Source organism: Accipiter gentilis, chromosome W (genome assembly GCF_929443795.1).
Source record: "Accipiter gentilis chromosome W, bAccGen1.1, whole genome shotgun sequence".
Lineage (NCBI taxonomy): Eukaryota > Metazoa > Chordata > Aves > Accipitriformes > Accipitridae > Astur > Astur gentilis.
In genome coordinates, this window is record NC_064918.1 from 15,627,535 (window position 1) to 15,643,428 (window position 15,894).

The 15,894-nt window shown below is 42.1% G+C and overlaps 1 protein-coding gene across 4 annotated transcripts; it reads right to left on the reverse strand.

Annotated features, from left to right (window-relative positions):
• Window positions 1–229: 229 nt before the first annotated feature.
• LOC126035286 (hydroxymethylglutaryl-CoA synthase, cytoplasmic-like) lies at window positions 230–15,518 on the reverse strand. 4 transcript variants are annotated; one of them, XM_049793712.1, is made up of 10 exons: window positions 15,405–15,518; window positions 9,315–9,772; window positions 8,830–8,955; window positions 8,147–8,311; window positions 7,263–7,431; window positions 6,981–7,151; window positions 5,360–5,466; window positions 4,899–5,024; window positions 3,852–4,015; window positions 230–3,429 (listed from the first exon to the last, which is right to left on the reverse strand). In XM_049793712.1, the coding sequence occupies exons 2-10, from the start codon at window positions 9,760–9,762 to the stop codon at window positions 3,337–3,339; spliced, it is 1,569 nt and encodes a 522-aa protein (XP_049649669.1). In that variant the 5' UTR covers window positions 9,763–9,772; window positions 15,405–15,518; the 3' UTR covers window positions 230–3,336. The 4 variants fall into 4 exon arrangements, with proteins under 4 accessions (XP_049649669.1, XP_049649668.1, XP_049649667.1 ...); XM_049793711.1 differs by lacking the exon at window positions 15,405–15,518 and adding an exon at window positions 11,457–11,493 and having other exon boundaries at window positions 230–3,426; XM_049793710.1 differs by lacking the exon at window positions 15,405–15,518 and adding an exon at window positions 11,457–11,493.
• Between the last annotated feature and the right edge of the window lie 376 nt (window positions 15,519–15,894).

The following is a 15,894-nucleotide window of genomic DNA, read 5'->3' on the forward strand; positions in this document are numbered from 1 at the left end:
CCAGCCTACTCACTGGTGGGGTGGTATGAGAAGCAGAAAAGGCCTTGACTCTGTGCAAGCACTGCTCAGCAGTAACTTCTCCGCATTATCAACACTGTTTTCAGCACAAATCCAAAACACAGCCCCATACTAGCTACTATGAAGAAAATTAACTCTATCCCAGCCAAAACCAGCACATCCAGAAACTTGGTATAGCTAGTGCAAGAACTCAAGTAAAACAGGCAAGAGATCATTTGTGGATATGATATTTATTAAAAAAATCATGTAGTATTTCACTTAACATGCTTGGGAGATTCTCAGTACAGGCATATAACAGCTAATTTCTTGAAAAGTTTTACCTTAGCTTGACACAACTTTACCACTGCAAACCAGAACAATTTTTGCAGAGAACTAAATTTAAGCAGAAACCAGACAATAATCTAAACAACTTCAAATTCTTTTCTAAAACTTCTTCAGCAAATCAAACATGATAAGATGTATATTGGAGCCTTTCTTTTTAAATTTTGTTTCAAGAAATAGCCATGCTGTTGTTGACCATTGTTCCTGATTTGTCACAATTCAGAAAGACAAGTTAGGATATGTTGTTTTAACCCTGCATGTGTGGTTGCAATTCCCAGTGCATAAGATGATTGGGCTACCATCTACTAACCTACTGACACCTTCCATTACTTGTACAATTCTGACAGTCTAAAACTGCTTGGACTCACATTGCACTCCAAAAAAGATAAGCATATTCCAAAACTCATGTAAGTTTTAAATTCTTGCTTTAGCACTAGGTATCACAGTAAGTTGAATACAATCAGTAACAAAATCCACTTATATACTGAGCATTACAGGCTTGTACTAACTTCTGCCATACTACTACCAGCACAAAGCTGATCTTGACACTCTTGACTACTGCAAGTTAAAAGTTCAATAGCCTGACCCTTTCAACTGTTCTGATCATCAAGACCTTCAGCTTTAATCAGGTACTTTATACTTTAATTTTCAATATCATCAGCTCCAATACAAACAGTAGAAGAGTACAGTAGCTGTCCTCTGAACAGGCACAATTGAAATGCCTAAGCTAAGAGCCTATATTTTAGTTAAGGCAAGTAAACCAAGACAAGGTTTAGAGAGGTACAGCTGGTGCTTTCAAATTTAAGGGCAGAGATGCCTTATCTATTATGGGGACTGATGAGATTATCAGTTGACTTTAAAGGAGTAATTAATGTAAATGAGCAACAGAAAGACTCTGAAAAGCCACCCATAGGAATTTGGACTCAGTGAGGCTCAGGTAAGTACAAAGCAAGAACCAATCCCCTTTCACAATTTTTGTGAGAAGGGGATAAAACAATACCATCTTTCATAAGACAGTAATAAGATGAATTGTATTTCATAAGCTGGGAACAAATTCTTCCACTATAAACAGTTTCCATCTGAAAACATTTAAGTTACCTTGAAACACATTCCTGAAATAAGTTTCCCACCAGCCTAAGCAACCCTTTCTTTCCACTTTTGTAATGGAATGATATTAAGAAAGATCCAGAAGGTCCACACAGATTGTGACCCCACAACTTTGGGTTTTCACAGGGACAGTTTCCTTTCTTTCCTGTTAAAGAAAAATGCATCCTGAAAACCCAAGTCAGCACTACTTGAACAGGTTTCAAGTATCTCCAACTTTATTTTAATAAAGGATCAGCCTCACAGGAAGTGAGGTCCCTGTGGTTAATTTTTTGTGCCAGTAGCTCACTTCTTAGCTTGTCCACTGCCAGCAATGGACTTTGTTCCATGGCAATATTTTTTTTCTGGTACCAAGATAAGTTTCACAAGGGCAACCTAAACAAAAATACTTGCAAACACTATCTTCATGCATCATCACTCCATCATTTTCAGCAGAACAAACTGATTAGTATTCATCAATTTATAATAAACGACTATTTTACACCAAGGGTTGACTGTAAAAAATAGTGTTATCAAATCCTAGTGAGTGACATAATACAAACACTTCATTGCACACACACACACAAAATAATTGTAATTTGACAAATAATTTTTTTTTTGCTACTTTGTATTAGATAATGTAGCTTTGTAGAATTAGCAAAGAAATAAAATTCAACAAAACTTCATTCTGTACATTAGCTCAATTTAAGTATATATTACAAGGTTACAAGGCTCATGTCATAGTTCATTTCCAGTCTGGGCTTTAGAAGTCTACCAGAATAGATGCACCATTAGCATTGTGTATCTACCACTTGCAAAATGGATAGCTTTTAGCTTGCATTTGGGGTGGGGGGGAAGACCCCACTCCTACAACATTACCAATAGTGAGAAGAACTTCAAAGTACAAGCCAAATTCAAAGTCAGAAATAGTCTCTTAGAAACGTATTATTTAAAGAATAGTGAGAGGCCAGAGTTCCAGACAAAGTGATCTTCCTCCCTTCCTTAGTTTGCTAATTAAAACAGCTCCATAATATCCAGAAGCTTTATTTGAAAATGCTGCTACCTTAAATACTTCTATTACAGTTAAACAATTCTGAAAGGTGCCAAATCAATGAACCCAAGAAATATACCCTTTTTGTTCTTTAGAAGAAAAAACTACCTCCCTTCTTGTTCCTCTTTCCTCCCAGGGTGCTGGGATTTATAACGCAGGTAATAAAACAGGTAATATGGATATTAGGAGGAATTACATAGTAACTAACACAGTAGGTCAGAGTTTCTTGGGAAAAAAACACACCTGTCAGTCTAGCCATTCTTGATCCAGTCACCTTGACAGGGGCGAGAGACTCTATTCCAGTAATGAATGTTAATTAGTTCTATACCTTTCCCAAAGCAATGGTGTGATGAAAGGTAGACTGGGAGAAGAAAGGGAAAGTGATAAAGAGAAAGACAAGTGCAGTATTCAGAAGACTGATTGCTTACTGTTAAGGCATTGAAAACCCCAACATTAAAAGCTTGGACTATTTTGCCACCCACTTAAGTACAAGTAGAAAAGTTAACAGCGTAGGTTTCAAGTAATTTTACATGGAAAAAGCAAGTAGAAGATACTTTTTTTCTATGTACAAAGATCTTGTAATAGATTACAGCTACTATGCAGCAATTAAATTCAGATGCATTAAGGAATCCACAAAGCCCCTGGCAAGTTCCTTCATCTCCAGTATATTCATTATTTTAGTGTTCTGAAAATACTAAAAGCATCAGCATACCATATTATGAAAAATCTTTTCAAAGGAGTTTAAACAGTTTTTCCATACACCCAATGAAGTACTACTGTACACTGAAATTTCAGTACTACTGCAATCCTTTCTCTCACCCTACCCTCACAACTCTTTTCATTCCCCACCTCACAGAGGTATCTTAATGCTCCCCATTGGAAACGGCAACAGTAACACCTTCAGATTCTGTTGTTGCAGGGATTCTTGGCACTTTCTTAGCAGGGCTTGGGATCTGCTAAGAAGGGGGGGAAAAAACCAAAACAAAACATTAAATATGGTTTTCTAGTTCACAAACATTCATACTTCATGGCTAGTCCAACTCTCAACATTCATGCTACACTGGATGGCTTGGCCTCAAGTCATTTAAATCTGTCATGCTTCATGCAAACTGATTGTGTAAAAAGAGCCAGTTTGTTCTTGTTTCATTCTTGTGCAGTTTTGTTCTTGTTTCATTCTTGTGCAGTTTTGTTCTTGTTATGATGAAATGTGGTTTTTAAAATCCCATGCTCTTTTTTCCCCTGGCTTATATGTTACATATTTTAACAAAGTACCTGCTATAACTTATTAAACCACTTCCTCTTTTAACATACGTGCACATGTTAAGACAAGCAAACTATTCCGCCATTTATATCAAACTAAAGAATGCTGAGTGTTCACCTCATGAACAATGCCTGGGTGGACAACTTCAACTCCTGCCTCCAGAGGTCCATCACCCATGAGCGGGCGCCGTGCATAAGTTCTTCTGTGTTTTTCATCCACACGCACAAGGTACCATGTTCCTTCAAAGAGATCTTCTACTGAAGACTGTGGAATATAGTTGGCTGTAAAAAAGCCAATAACATACCAGTTGGTTCCTGGTGAGAACTTTATACAACACAGGCCTTTGCAGTTTGAAAGTAGTAAGACAAGAAAACCAAGTCTACATTTTTATTTCAAACATACTGGGCCAATGAAGACAAGCTATAGATAAGCACTTTACAAGCTATTCTGAAGTAGAAAGAGTTAAATATTTCCTTTATTCTTGTCCTGGTTTCAGCTGGGATAAAGTTAATTGTCTTCCTAGTAGCCAGTAGAGTGTCACGTCTTGGGTTCAGTATGAGGAGAATGTTGATAACACACTGATGTTTTCAGTTGTTGCCAAGTAGTGTTTAGTCTCAAGTCAAGGATTTTTCAGCTTCTCATGCCCAGCCAGCAGGAAGGCTGGAGGGGCACAAGAAGTTGGCACAGGACACAGCCAGGGCAGCTGACCCAAACTGGCCAAGGGGGTATTGCATACCATGTGACATCATGCCTAGTATATAAACTGGGGGGAGTGGGGGTGGAGGGATTGCCGCTCGGGGACTAACTAGGCATCAGTCAGCAGGTGGTGAGCAATTACATTGTGCATCACTTGTTTTGTATATTCCAATCCTTTTATTACTACTATTGTAATTTTATTAGTATTATCATTATTAGTTTCTTCCTTTTTGTTCTATTAAACTGTTCTTATCTCAACCCACGAGTTTTACCTTCCCCCCCCCCCCCCGCAATTCTCTCCGCCATCCCACTGGGTGGGGGAAAGTGAGTGAGCAGCTGCGTGGTGCTTAGTTGCTGGCTGGGGTTAAACCACAGCAATTCTACACCTTAATAATTTAAATCATGCAAATTAAGCAATGAGTATCTTGCTGTAGGACTAGGAATTATTTATATTTATGACATTCTTACCCAAATTATGCGTTTCCTGTCTAATCTTCATGTTTTCAGCAAATACATCAGGTGCAATGCATTTTCTTGAGTCAAGTCTTGTTTTAAGATCAGAAAGGCTGGCAGTTATTTTGTCCAGTGCAGAACCTACAATATAAAGCCATCATGTAAGGCACCAGTACCAAGAACTGCACACTAGCATGTTAACATTTCAAGCCCATTCAAAATATGTTGCATCAGAGAAGCTGAAGTTTTAGTCATTTAAAAATATTCCCAATTACTCAAACAAAACACTTAAAGCATTAGAAGAATATTATCTATATGCCCAAAGAGACACTTAAAACATTCCCTGGAGCTGGGACATTTTGTTTAACACTACTGTCATTAGGCATTGTTCTGCAGGTTTACTTATGCTGGTGGGCATAACAAAGCATTTAGAGGTGAGCTGTGCAAGGGAGTTAACATATCTTCCTTTCACTCACCAGGAGTGGCATCCTGTGTAACTCTGATGGAATACAGCGTAGCAGCAAAACCAGAGCCATATGAGAACACACTAATTCTCTGTCCTGCAAGCTGCTCTGGGGAGTACCTGCAAACCAAGCAACAGTTGTTTAAAGTGAGAACTAAGCCAAGGTGCCAATTTTAAATAACTAGAAAGCACAGCTAGCTTAGAAAAAGCAGCCAGCAAAATTATATTGGCTACAATACACATTTAGTGTGCTAAATGCATAAATGACAACTTTTAAAAACAGGATTTCAAACACTGCTGTTACACAATGATTTTCAAAGCTACCTAAGCAAAAGAAAACAAAGAAATGCCCAGAACATGATTATCTAAAAGGCAGCCAATTTTCATTCTTAAGTGACCTAAAGCCTAAAATGAACCATCACATCTTAGAATGCAAAGTCACAATAAAGAAAAAAGGACCCAAGAGGAGTGGTTTAATTTAAACTTAACATGATTTTTTTAAATGACAGACTTTTACAAAAACAAAACAAAAAACACAACAACAATGTTAAGTAAATAGTAATTTAATTTGGCTTTGCTTATTATTGCTAGGCAGAGTGGATTGAGAGCAGCCCTGCAGAGGAAGACTCGGGGGGTACTGGTGGATTAAAAACTGATTATGAGCCGGCAATGTGCACTTGCAGCCCAGAAAGCCAATCACATCCTGGGCTGCATCAAAAGAAGCATAACCAGCAGGTCGAGGGAGGTGATTCTGCCCCTCTACTCCACTCTCATGAGACCCTACTTGGAGTACTGTGTTCAGCTCTGGGGCCCCCAGCATAAGAAAGACACGGACCTACTTGAGCAGGTCCAGAAGAGGGCCACAAAGATGATCAGGGGCTAGAGCACCTCCCCTATGAGGATAGGCTGAGAAAGAGTTGGGGTTGTTTAGCCTGGAGAAGAAAGAGCTCTGGAGAAACCTTATAGCAGCCTTCCAGTACTTAAAGTGGGCCTACAGGAAAGATGGGGAGGGACTCTATCAGGGAGCATAACAATAGGACAAGGGGTAATGGTTTTAAACTAAGATGGTAGATCTAGATTAGATATTAGGAAGAAATTCTTTACTTTGAGGGTGGTAAGACACCAGAACAGGTTGCCCAAATAAGTTGTGGATACCCCATCTCTGGAAGTGTTGGATGGGGCTTTGAGCAACCTGGTCTAGTGGAAGGTGTCCCTGCCCATGGCAGGGGGGTTGGAACTAGGTGACCTTTAAGGTCCCTTCCAACCCAAACCATTCTGATTCTAGTGGAACAGAGAAGGCATTCAGATTCTCTTTTCCACTGGGGTGTTTGGGGGTGGGTGTGTGTGTGTGTGTTGAGGCTGGGAAAAGATACACCACCTTACAAATAAGATCCTACTTTGGAAGGCATTAAGCTGCTGTTTCAGATCAGCTTCTGAAAGAGAAATTTTGAATCTGCTTGTCACTTGACCCAACTGTATACACAGATTAATTTTCTAACTTTAGTCTTGCTACTTAAGGCAATCTAGTAGGAAAAGGTTTGCTAGATGGTGCTTTTACAAAAGACTTTCTGGAACAAAAACTTTTTATGTGCCTACATATGAAAAGCTATGACTTTTTCCAATTTTATGCTTACTGAGCTAGAAGAGAAGCAAGGCAACCATAGACTGAAGGGGTATACATATTTCCATTCTGATTGGATATGAGCAACGAAGCTTTGGTTTTCTGATCGAAGAGTTCTGCACTGGCTTTCATAAAAGCTTTTTCCACATCTCTTTCAAAATATGTATCTTCAAGTTTTACATCTCTATTAAAACAAAGGTTCAGAAACAGTTACTAAAATGGCAGCAAGGGAAACCACCTTGGATATTTAACAAATTAAGACTATCTGAATAAGGAAGACAGCAGCCATTCTCACCTGAAAGCTTCCAAACCACCGAAAACACCATTTGCTGTTTCTAGGTTCTGGTCACTGAGAAAGTCATTCAGCAATAGTCTAGCCACAGATTTCTGTACCAGTTTACAGTAGGGAGAATGAAAGATCATGAATCCAAAATCATTCAAGGTGAAATGTCTGTCTGTCCCCTCTGGAAGCAGCAGAAATGTTGGTGTTGCAGCTTATGTTTAGTACTCACTTCAAGTATTAAAATAAAATAGGGGGATGGCAGGATACCAATCATCATAACACATCAGCACACAAAAGACAACCGTAAGACTAACTATTGCTGGCAAGTTCATTTAACACACTGCTGCTACTTCTATTTAAAAATTAGTTTCTTACTGATCTTGTGCACCAGCTAGCAATGTTTGCCCTTTTTCTTCTAGAAGAAAGTTATAAGCTTAACAGAATTGCCATATTTCTACCCAGCATTTTGAAATAAGAAATAATCTACTTCATCTAACTACTTATGCTTCTTAATACAGGTGAAGCAATTACTAAACATATGGGGGTAAAAATAATAATCAGTATCCTTATACAACACATAAATATTAATCTCAATATCTTAAGAGCCTTGGTAGAGGAGAGAACAACACACTTAAGCAAGATATTATACATTACACCAACAAAAGCTTGTAGAGACTACTGTTTATTGACTATCAGGTACTTAGCCACACCAGAAGAGAACTAAGACATTTCTTTATGGGAGAGCACAAACATTTCAATTGTCTCAGAACACACAAACACAAGAGGGACCACGTACTACTCTTTAGATTGAATACTAAAACTTGAAAATACATTGTCTGTGTAGCTACACATTCCAATATTTGCCAGATCTTGCAATATCACATGAGGCTACGTACCCTTTTGCCACTGGGCATGGATTTTGTTGCGATAGACAGCATAGCAGCAATCTAATGCATGGAGGTAGCACTGTATAGATAGTTTACCATCAACTACAGGATATTCAGAGACCATATCTGGTTTATAGAAGTCATATGCATGCTGCATGTGGGTTCCACGCAATCCTGATGGAGAGAAATTGACAAGAGTTGAAAATTACTTTATTCAGCTACTTTGAGTCAGTCTGAACACATTGCTTAAGGTATGAAAAACAAACAATATTTGGCCTCAGTCAAGCAGGTTTTCATAGCACTTCAGGCCCTTTAAGGTAATGTTTCACACAGTTCTCAATCACCTGTTACTCAAGTACGGTAGGACTGAGCATGACAAACACAAGTAACAAATTATTTTCATCATTTCACCTTGAAAGTAGAGCACTGTGTTATTCAGCTCTAGTCTACTCTATCAATTTTATTGGAAAATCCCCAAGGAAAAAAAACAGATAGAAGCATCTCTAGTTGTTTCTTGCTGCCTCCTATAACAGGACTTGGCCAAATTAGCCCAGAGCAAGAGGAGACAAAGTACAATTTCTGACATTAGTGGGAGTTAAGCCAGCCTTCCAGCAACCCACAAAAACAGAGGACGGGCTTCAGAACAGATCCAGTATCTGGCTGAACAGCATTTGTTTCCTCATAGGACTAACCTCTCTCAAAAATTAATGGAGCATTTGGACCAACTAGCATAGCAACAGCACCAGCTCCACCTGTTGGCCTGGCATTTCCAGTGGCATACACAGCTATGTCTCCAGCAACAACAAGTGCATAACGTCCTGTGAAAAACACAGAAATAAGTATGAAAAGTAGCCAAGAATCTAGCACATTTTAATATCCATCAGCAATTTTTAGACTTTAGTTATAGAGGAGATGACTTCAGGATTAAGGGGCTCTTCAATCCTGGCATCCACCAAAACTTACAGAAAAAAACCAGTGATGATTACCCATGTCATTATTTTTTGCATGTAACTGAACTAGTGGCAAATTCCCAGAGCATTTAAGAAAAATACTTCAGAAGCATATAAGAGTTTACCCTCTAGGTTTTACATGGTTAAACATGGACACTGTAATTGCAAGGCAGAACACTCAAAAATAGAGACTGACACAACTTTTCAAGAAAATACCCTGAACTTACCATCCCAAGAACTGGACTCAATCCAATTAATAGCATTTAAAAGAGCAGCAGTGCCTCCATAGCATGCATTCATGGTGTCAATTCCTTCTACATCCGTATTACCAGATTCTTCAAAAAGTTGCATCAGGACAGTCTTTACAGATTTTGATTTATCAATTATTGTCTCCGTTCCAACTTCTAATCTCCCAATACAATCATAGGAAAGGCTGTTCCTCTCCATGAGCTTCTGAACCACAGTCAAACAGATAGAATTGATATCCTCCCGGTCAGAGCAGAATCCCATCTTTGACTGGCCTAACCCAATGGTGTATTTGCCAGCATTCACACCATCATACTTCTCCAGCTCTGCCTGGTCAACATACTGAGAGGGAAAATATATTTCCAGTGCAACAATTCCCACATCTTTGGGCCAGCAGGATTCAGCATTCACTGGAAGAGACCCAGGCATCGTGGTAAATCTTTAAGAAAAAAAGAAAACCACAAACCCAGCTGATTTATTCGCATCCATTTTTAGAGACCTACTTCATACTTTAATTTTCTGTAGATTTATAGAAAAGGTTAAGTTTTAGGTATTCTACAAGTTCATTTGCAAAAGGCAAGCCTTTGCCTCCAGGTGAAATTTTTGTCTGAGCATACTGTAAACATCATTAGAAGTTTTATAACATTTTATGTTAAGATCTTTTAAGCAAAAGTACAATTTCAGCCCTGGAGATGAATATACATAGCTTAAGCCCAAGTTATTTCACTGAAGCAAAACACATGCTTAACAAATGTTAAGCGTTTGAGAAATTAGTCTTAATGTTCATTATTCTACTTCTGCTTATATGCAAAGTCTCAATTTTACACAACCAAGCTGGAAACACTGTGGTATTTTTTTTGTTTTGTTTTTTAAATGTTGCTAGTTGAGACATTAAGTTTAAAGTTTATACTTACCAGGAAATCTTAGCCTTAAAACAGGCCAGGACTTTTCAAAATTGTTTTTTATTTTTAAACTAAGTGGTCCAAGTTGCTTCATTTTGTTTATACTTGTAACAAAAATATAAGTTTTCTTGGTATTTTTGGTTGGGTTTTTTGTTTGTTCATTTGAGGCTTTTTTTTTTAAGCATACTCTGTTTTGGCATTCCTGAACACTGGAACTCCTAATGCCAGGCCTGGAGGAATATTTCACAGACTGAGATAAACACACAGGGATTCTTCCTGGTAGACCAAATTTTCTTGTTTTAACCCTATAACTTTACTATCATTATACTCTAGGATATAGTATATCCTATTAATTTAACGCTATCTACATTACACAGACAGGCACCATCATCCTGTACATTTGCTTACATCCTTACAGAACACTTGTACAGCTGGGCACAAAAGGGACATTGACCTTACCCAGCTTCTTCCATAAAATCACAATGAGCTGTATAATGGAATAAAGCCTTCCTATGCAGGAATGATGACTTTACACAATGCATGTTAAAACAAGTGTTAGGAAAGCATTAAAAGTGCCTTCTGCTACCTGTACAGTTAGATAACAAAGTCTTACATAAGACCTAAAGTAAGAGCACATGGCTTGCCATTCATTTTGATTGCTTCTAACAAAGTTTCAAACATACCTATGATGATCTTAAAATAATCCATTTTAAAGTATTTATAGCATTTATTCATATTAAAACGTGTAAATTGCAGAAGGCTGCTATTTAAAACGGCTTACTGGAGCACTACAGAACAGCCATATATAGTGTACTGCCACAAGATTTCAAGCAAGAAAACCAATTTCGCATTTTTTGTGTGTTCTGCTGCCACCCCAGGCTAACCGCTCACCCGAAAGCGCAGTGCCCGCAAACTCCTCACTACAACGTCCGGATAAAACCGAGCGCCGCTGCTGACCGGAACTTTTTCCTAATCCATCCCGTTGCGAAGCCCCTCAGCTCAAACGATCGCGCCACGGGCTGCAGCGCCCGGCCAGGAGCCTGCCACCCCACTCCCCCCGCCGAACCGGCCCCGCGACGCTACTAAGGGCACCCCTACGCCTCAAGGTTACCCGTGACCCGGCCAGGGAGACTAGAAGGACCCACCGAGGTGGAGGTGTCGCGCCCCCACCCGCAGCATAGGACCCGCCCAGCTCCCGCCGGCCGCGATCCCGACCCTTACACGTAGCGGAATCCCATTGCTGGCTCTCGGCGCGGGGGAGGGGTGCGCGCATGCGCGCGGCGGCGTCCAGCTCGGGCAGGCGGGCTGTACGTAGGCGCGGGAAGCTCGCCTTGCCCGCCCCCCCCAGGCGGGGCTTCATCCACAGCACTCCTGCCGTGCCATTCCAATGGGGTCCCTCGAGGTGAGGGCAACGTTGTTGTCTTAAGCGCCTTGCACAATAAACACAGCAGCACCAGCATATGGAGGCAAACCCAATAAAAACTTGAAATAAAACCCACCAGCATCCAAAATTCCTAGTTTTAACAGTCCCTGACCACAGACTACCCCATCCTGCAGGCACCTCGCCTCTATTAGCATTTAATTTTTAAAGTTTCTCAAATGCTTTTAAGTTGCACCTTTTTGCATACCATGGCAGTAAGGGCAAGTAGCTGCACTACAAAAAAAAAAAAAAAAGAGCAAGCAGCAAGGAAGAATAATTTCTGCCTCCAGGAAGCTGACCCTGGTGGGCAGGATTAAGGATTTGTCATGGCACAACAGCAGTCTTACACTGTGAGAAACAGAGTAGCAGTCATAGCTTTCCTGAAGCCACAGCCAGGGAAGGGAGCACAGTGGCCTGGAGACCCCCCAGGAGATGCCAGGGCAAGTTCACATCTCGTCTCAGCAGCACAACTAGCAAGTTACACACCTTCCGGGGACAAGGAGCAGCACTGAGCTTCAGACCCAGCTCCAAGAGCTGCCTTTTACCTCAAATCTGCACAAGCACTGAAGATGAGAACGAGGGTGGTTTCCTGCTCTCTGTATGAATGCAGACACACTACTGACAGTGAAATTCCCAAGGTTCCATCTGGGAAAAGGACTTTGGGGTCCAGCCCTCTTTGTGGCATAAAACACCTCCCTTTCTTTGAAAGGGGACAAAAAGGAGATACAGACAGCTGCTGGCAGACTTCAGGCAGGTCCCAACTCAGCGTGGTGTCTGGCAGCCACCCTGAGGCTGAGCCTTCTACCCATAGCAGAGCTTGGTTCGGCTCCAAGAGTTAGAAGGATGAAAGTTAGAGGCTACAGAGACTCTTAGATGCTTAATTTTAATTAAGTTATGTACTAAAAGACAATGCACAACTGATATAGAGAACAAACTACTAATTGCTCAGTGATTGTCTCTCTATAACTTTACATATGAGACAAAGACTGGTGTTTGTAAGAAGGAACCATGAACAATCACAAAATCTTGTCGAGAAGACACAAGTAGAGGCCTTGCTTGAATAGATAGGGCTAGCAAAGATACGAACTCCTGCCTTTGTTCTCGTAACCATATGATTCTTGTAACACTGCTTACCAAGGACTGGTGTCTGTCAGGGATTAAGCTTGTCAGGGACCGGTACTCGTCAAGGACGGATGCGTCAACCAAGGAAGTGATAATAAGAACTGAAATATAGGTCTAAGATAAGGTGTATGAGAAGCAACCATAAAACTGTTATAATTGCCTAGTAAGAAGAGAGCATGCGTGAATGACTAAAGTTCATCTAAAGGACAGAAGAGGAAGAAGAAGATAGAACCCCTGAAGAAGTAAACGACCACCAGAGACAAATCTGAGCATGCGCAATGATGACATATACATTTTAGAATTGCTGACACAAGCCTTTTTAATTACTCCGCCTCACTTATGCATATGTATGTTTTTGTATTGAATAACCTTATGAATATGTATATTTACATTGTATAAATTTCTGGTAGATTGTGCAACGGTGTGCACGATAGGTGGAGCGATCCCCCGTGCAACCAGCGCTGTCAATAAAGAATACCTACTTAATAGTTAATCAAACTATTGAGTTAATTTCTTTGAATCACAACAGCACATAATGAACTTGACCTGCAGCAGCCATAGAACAAGAAGGGTTTTTAACCAGGCAGTGAATTAAGAAATTCGATGTGCCAAAAGGATTTACATTATTGGTGAGGGCTACAGAAAACACTCTGCCCTGTGCTTGTTCATTACAGAACTTTGAGATCAAAACTGGCATTTAATTTCATACTACTTGATGCAGTTCTCATCAGAAAACTTTTTGCAGAAGATAACTAAAGGGAGACTTCTTTCTATTGTATTTGCATGGCTCACCAAATACACCTAATATAGCAGCAGTCAGGGCTATCAGGTTATACCACAATAAAAAACACTGCTTTATAAGCTTGCTCTGATCACTTAAGAAAATGGGACATATGACATCTTAAGTCAGTCATTACAGGGGAAAAAAAATTGTTTACTTGATGCAAAACAAACAGCCTTTTGTCCTCTTGGTCAAACTGCAAACAAAATCCCATCACTGAATTTTTCTGAAAATGAAAGAATACTCAAAAGTACTATTTCTTTTAAAACACTAAGAATCCAAAATGCTTTAATATAAAGAAATGAGAAGCCTACTTTTTTTGTGTTCTCTTAAGATTCTATAGGGAACGATGAGCAGCATAAAACAGCCACTACTTTCTGCTAATGCTTCCAGACACCAGAAATACATTCTCCCACAACAACTGGTGGCTTTCATTGTCTTTAAGAATTTGAGACTATTCTGTTAATAATTTGAATCCATTATTTCCTAAATAAGTTTTTAATTCATACAAAACACTTGACTGAAAGTTAGAAAATAAAAACCCAAGCCTGTTTGCTACAAGTAATATTTAGTAATTCCCTTTGGCTTTTGATTTCTGGAGGACTTGTAGAACAGACTTTACTCATGAAAGAAAAGCCACTTCAGGCTGTTTTTCAGAAGTTAAACAGTGATGATCTGGTAGCTTCTGTTACATCATTTAGATAAATCTAGTTATTCCCACACAGCTAAAAGGTTTATAGGTATCGAGTGCAAGTACATGCAAGACACTTGTCACGCCACGAGAGGTCACTGCTTTTACCCGGATTGCTGCGACTCGCCACGACGTGGACTATGCATGAGCATGGCATCACCATGTCCCCCGCTCACCTGAGCCAAAAGAATGAGACTAATTGAGAAACAAGCAAACAGCGTAAAAGCCCCACCAAACTGCAGAAGACAGATCTTTATGGATGAATTCAAGATAATATCTGAAGCGTCTCTCCCCGCGGGGGTCAGCGTGCCACAGGGACCCGAGGTACCCTCCCCTCTGGGTTTAGCCCTGAGCACATTCAGGACCGAGACTCCGTTAGCAACACGGGTGGGCTAGCAGGAAGCCCACACCTGTGCAACAAACACTATTACGAAAGAAAGTGATGGCATCCCTGGGGGCAGCACCAGGCTGCCTTTGCCCTGCGCGATGAGGGGGGGGTGGCACGCCCACCCCGCCGTCTCCGGCGTGGGTGGGCGCCTCTATCGCGACACAGACGATTAAAGGACGCGCTTAGGGCACCGTCGCTTTCGGGTTTCTTTGGGGACACTCCGCAGGCGGGGGAAGAGCCCAGAGGAGCCCCGCAGCAACAGCCCGCGGAGCCTCGCTGCGCAGGGCAGCGGCAGGAACGCGCCCACCATAGCTTCACCCAGCCAGGGTGCTTCTTGGGGGGGGGGGGGGGGGGCGTTGGGCAGCACGCGAGACAGCACCCAGGGTCCTCCAACACCAGGGCTATGGAGTCTTTCACGATGCATTTTGCCTCGCCAGCTACACCGGGCGAGAGCGGCGCTGCTCGATAATGCTCCGGGCATCGCCCAGCGCCGTTTGCAGGCTACCTATCTTAAGTGACACTCAAAAACGCCTCCTTTCCCCCCCTTTTTTTTTTTTCCTCCTCTTGCTGTACTGCAGACACTACTTCAAACGCGCTTACATCCATTGAAAACACCACTCCCAACTATGCCGACCTATCCCCACGCCCCGCGAGCGGCTCCAGCTCCATGCGATGCCGCAGCTCTGCGCCGCGGCCGCCCCCCCCCCCCAGGAGAGGCAGGGGATACCGCCCGGCCCAAGGGCCTCTGGGGGCCGAGCCGCCCTCACCTATCCGAGGCGATAGCTCCCGGTACCGCTCACCACTCCACACCTTCGCTCGCATGCACAGTAAAAAGGCACTATACTGGCGCGCGGCGCCTTTAAACAGCCCCGCCGCCCGGGCTCCGGCCAGCACCCTGAGCGGCGTCTGCCCCGGCCAATCACAGCTGCCACCGTCCAGGTCCCGCCCGCCCGTCGGCCGGCCCGCAGCTGGCGGAGAAGGCGGGAGGAATGGTGTGAGAAAGTGACGCAGCGTGGCCAGAGGGCAGCGCGCCAATGAGGACGCGGCAGAGGCGGTGGGCGCTCAATGGGAGCCGAGCGCAGCGTGGGGGCAGCCAATGGGAGCGCGCTGCCGACCGCGGGTGAAAGTAGGATGACTGTCGGTCCCCGGCGAGGCGAGGAAGTGGTTGCCCGGCAACGGGAGGCGAGGTCCGCCCGGCCCCAGTGAAGGCCGGCTGTCGTGTCGCCTCGGCCCCGGTCCGGGTGCCCTAGCGCTGTC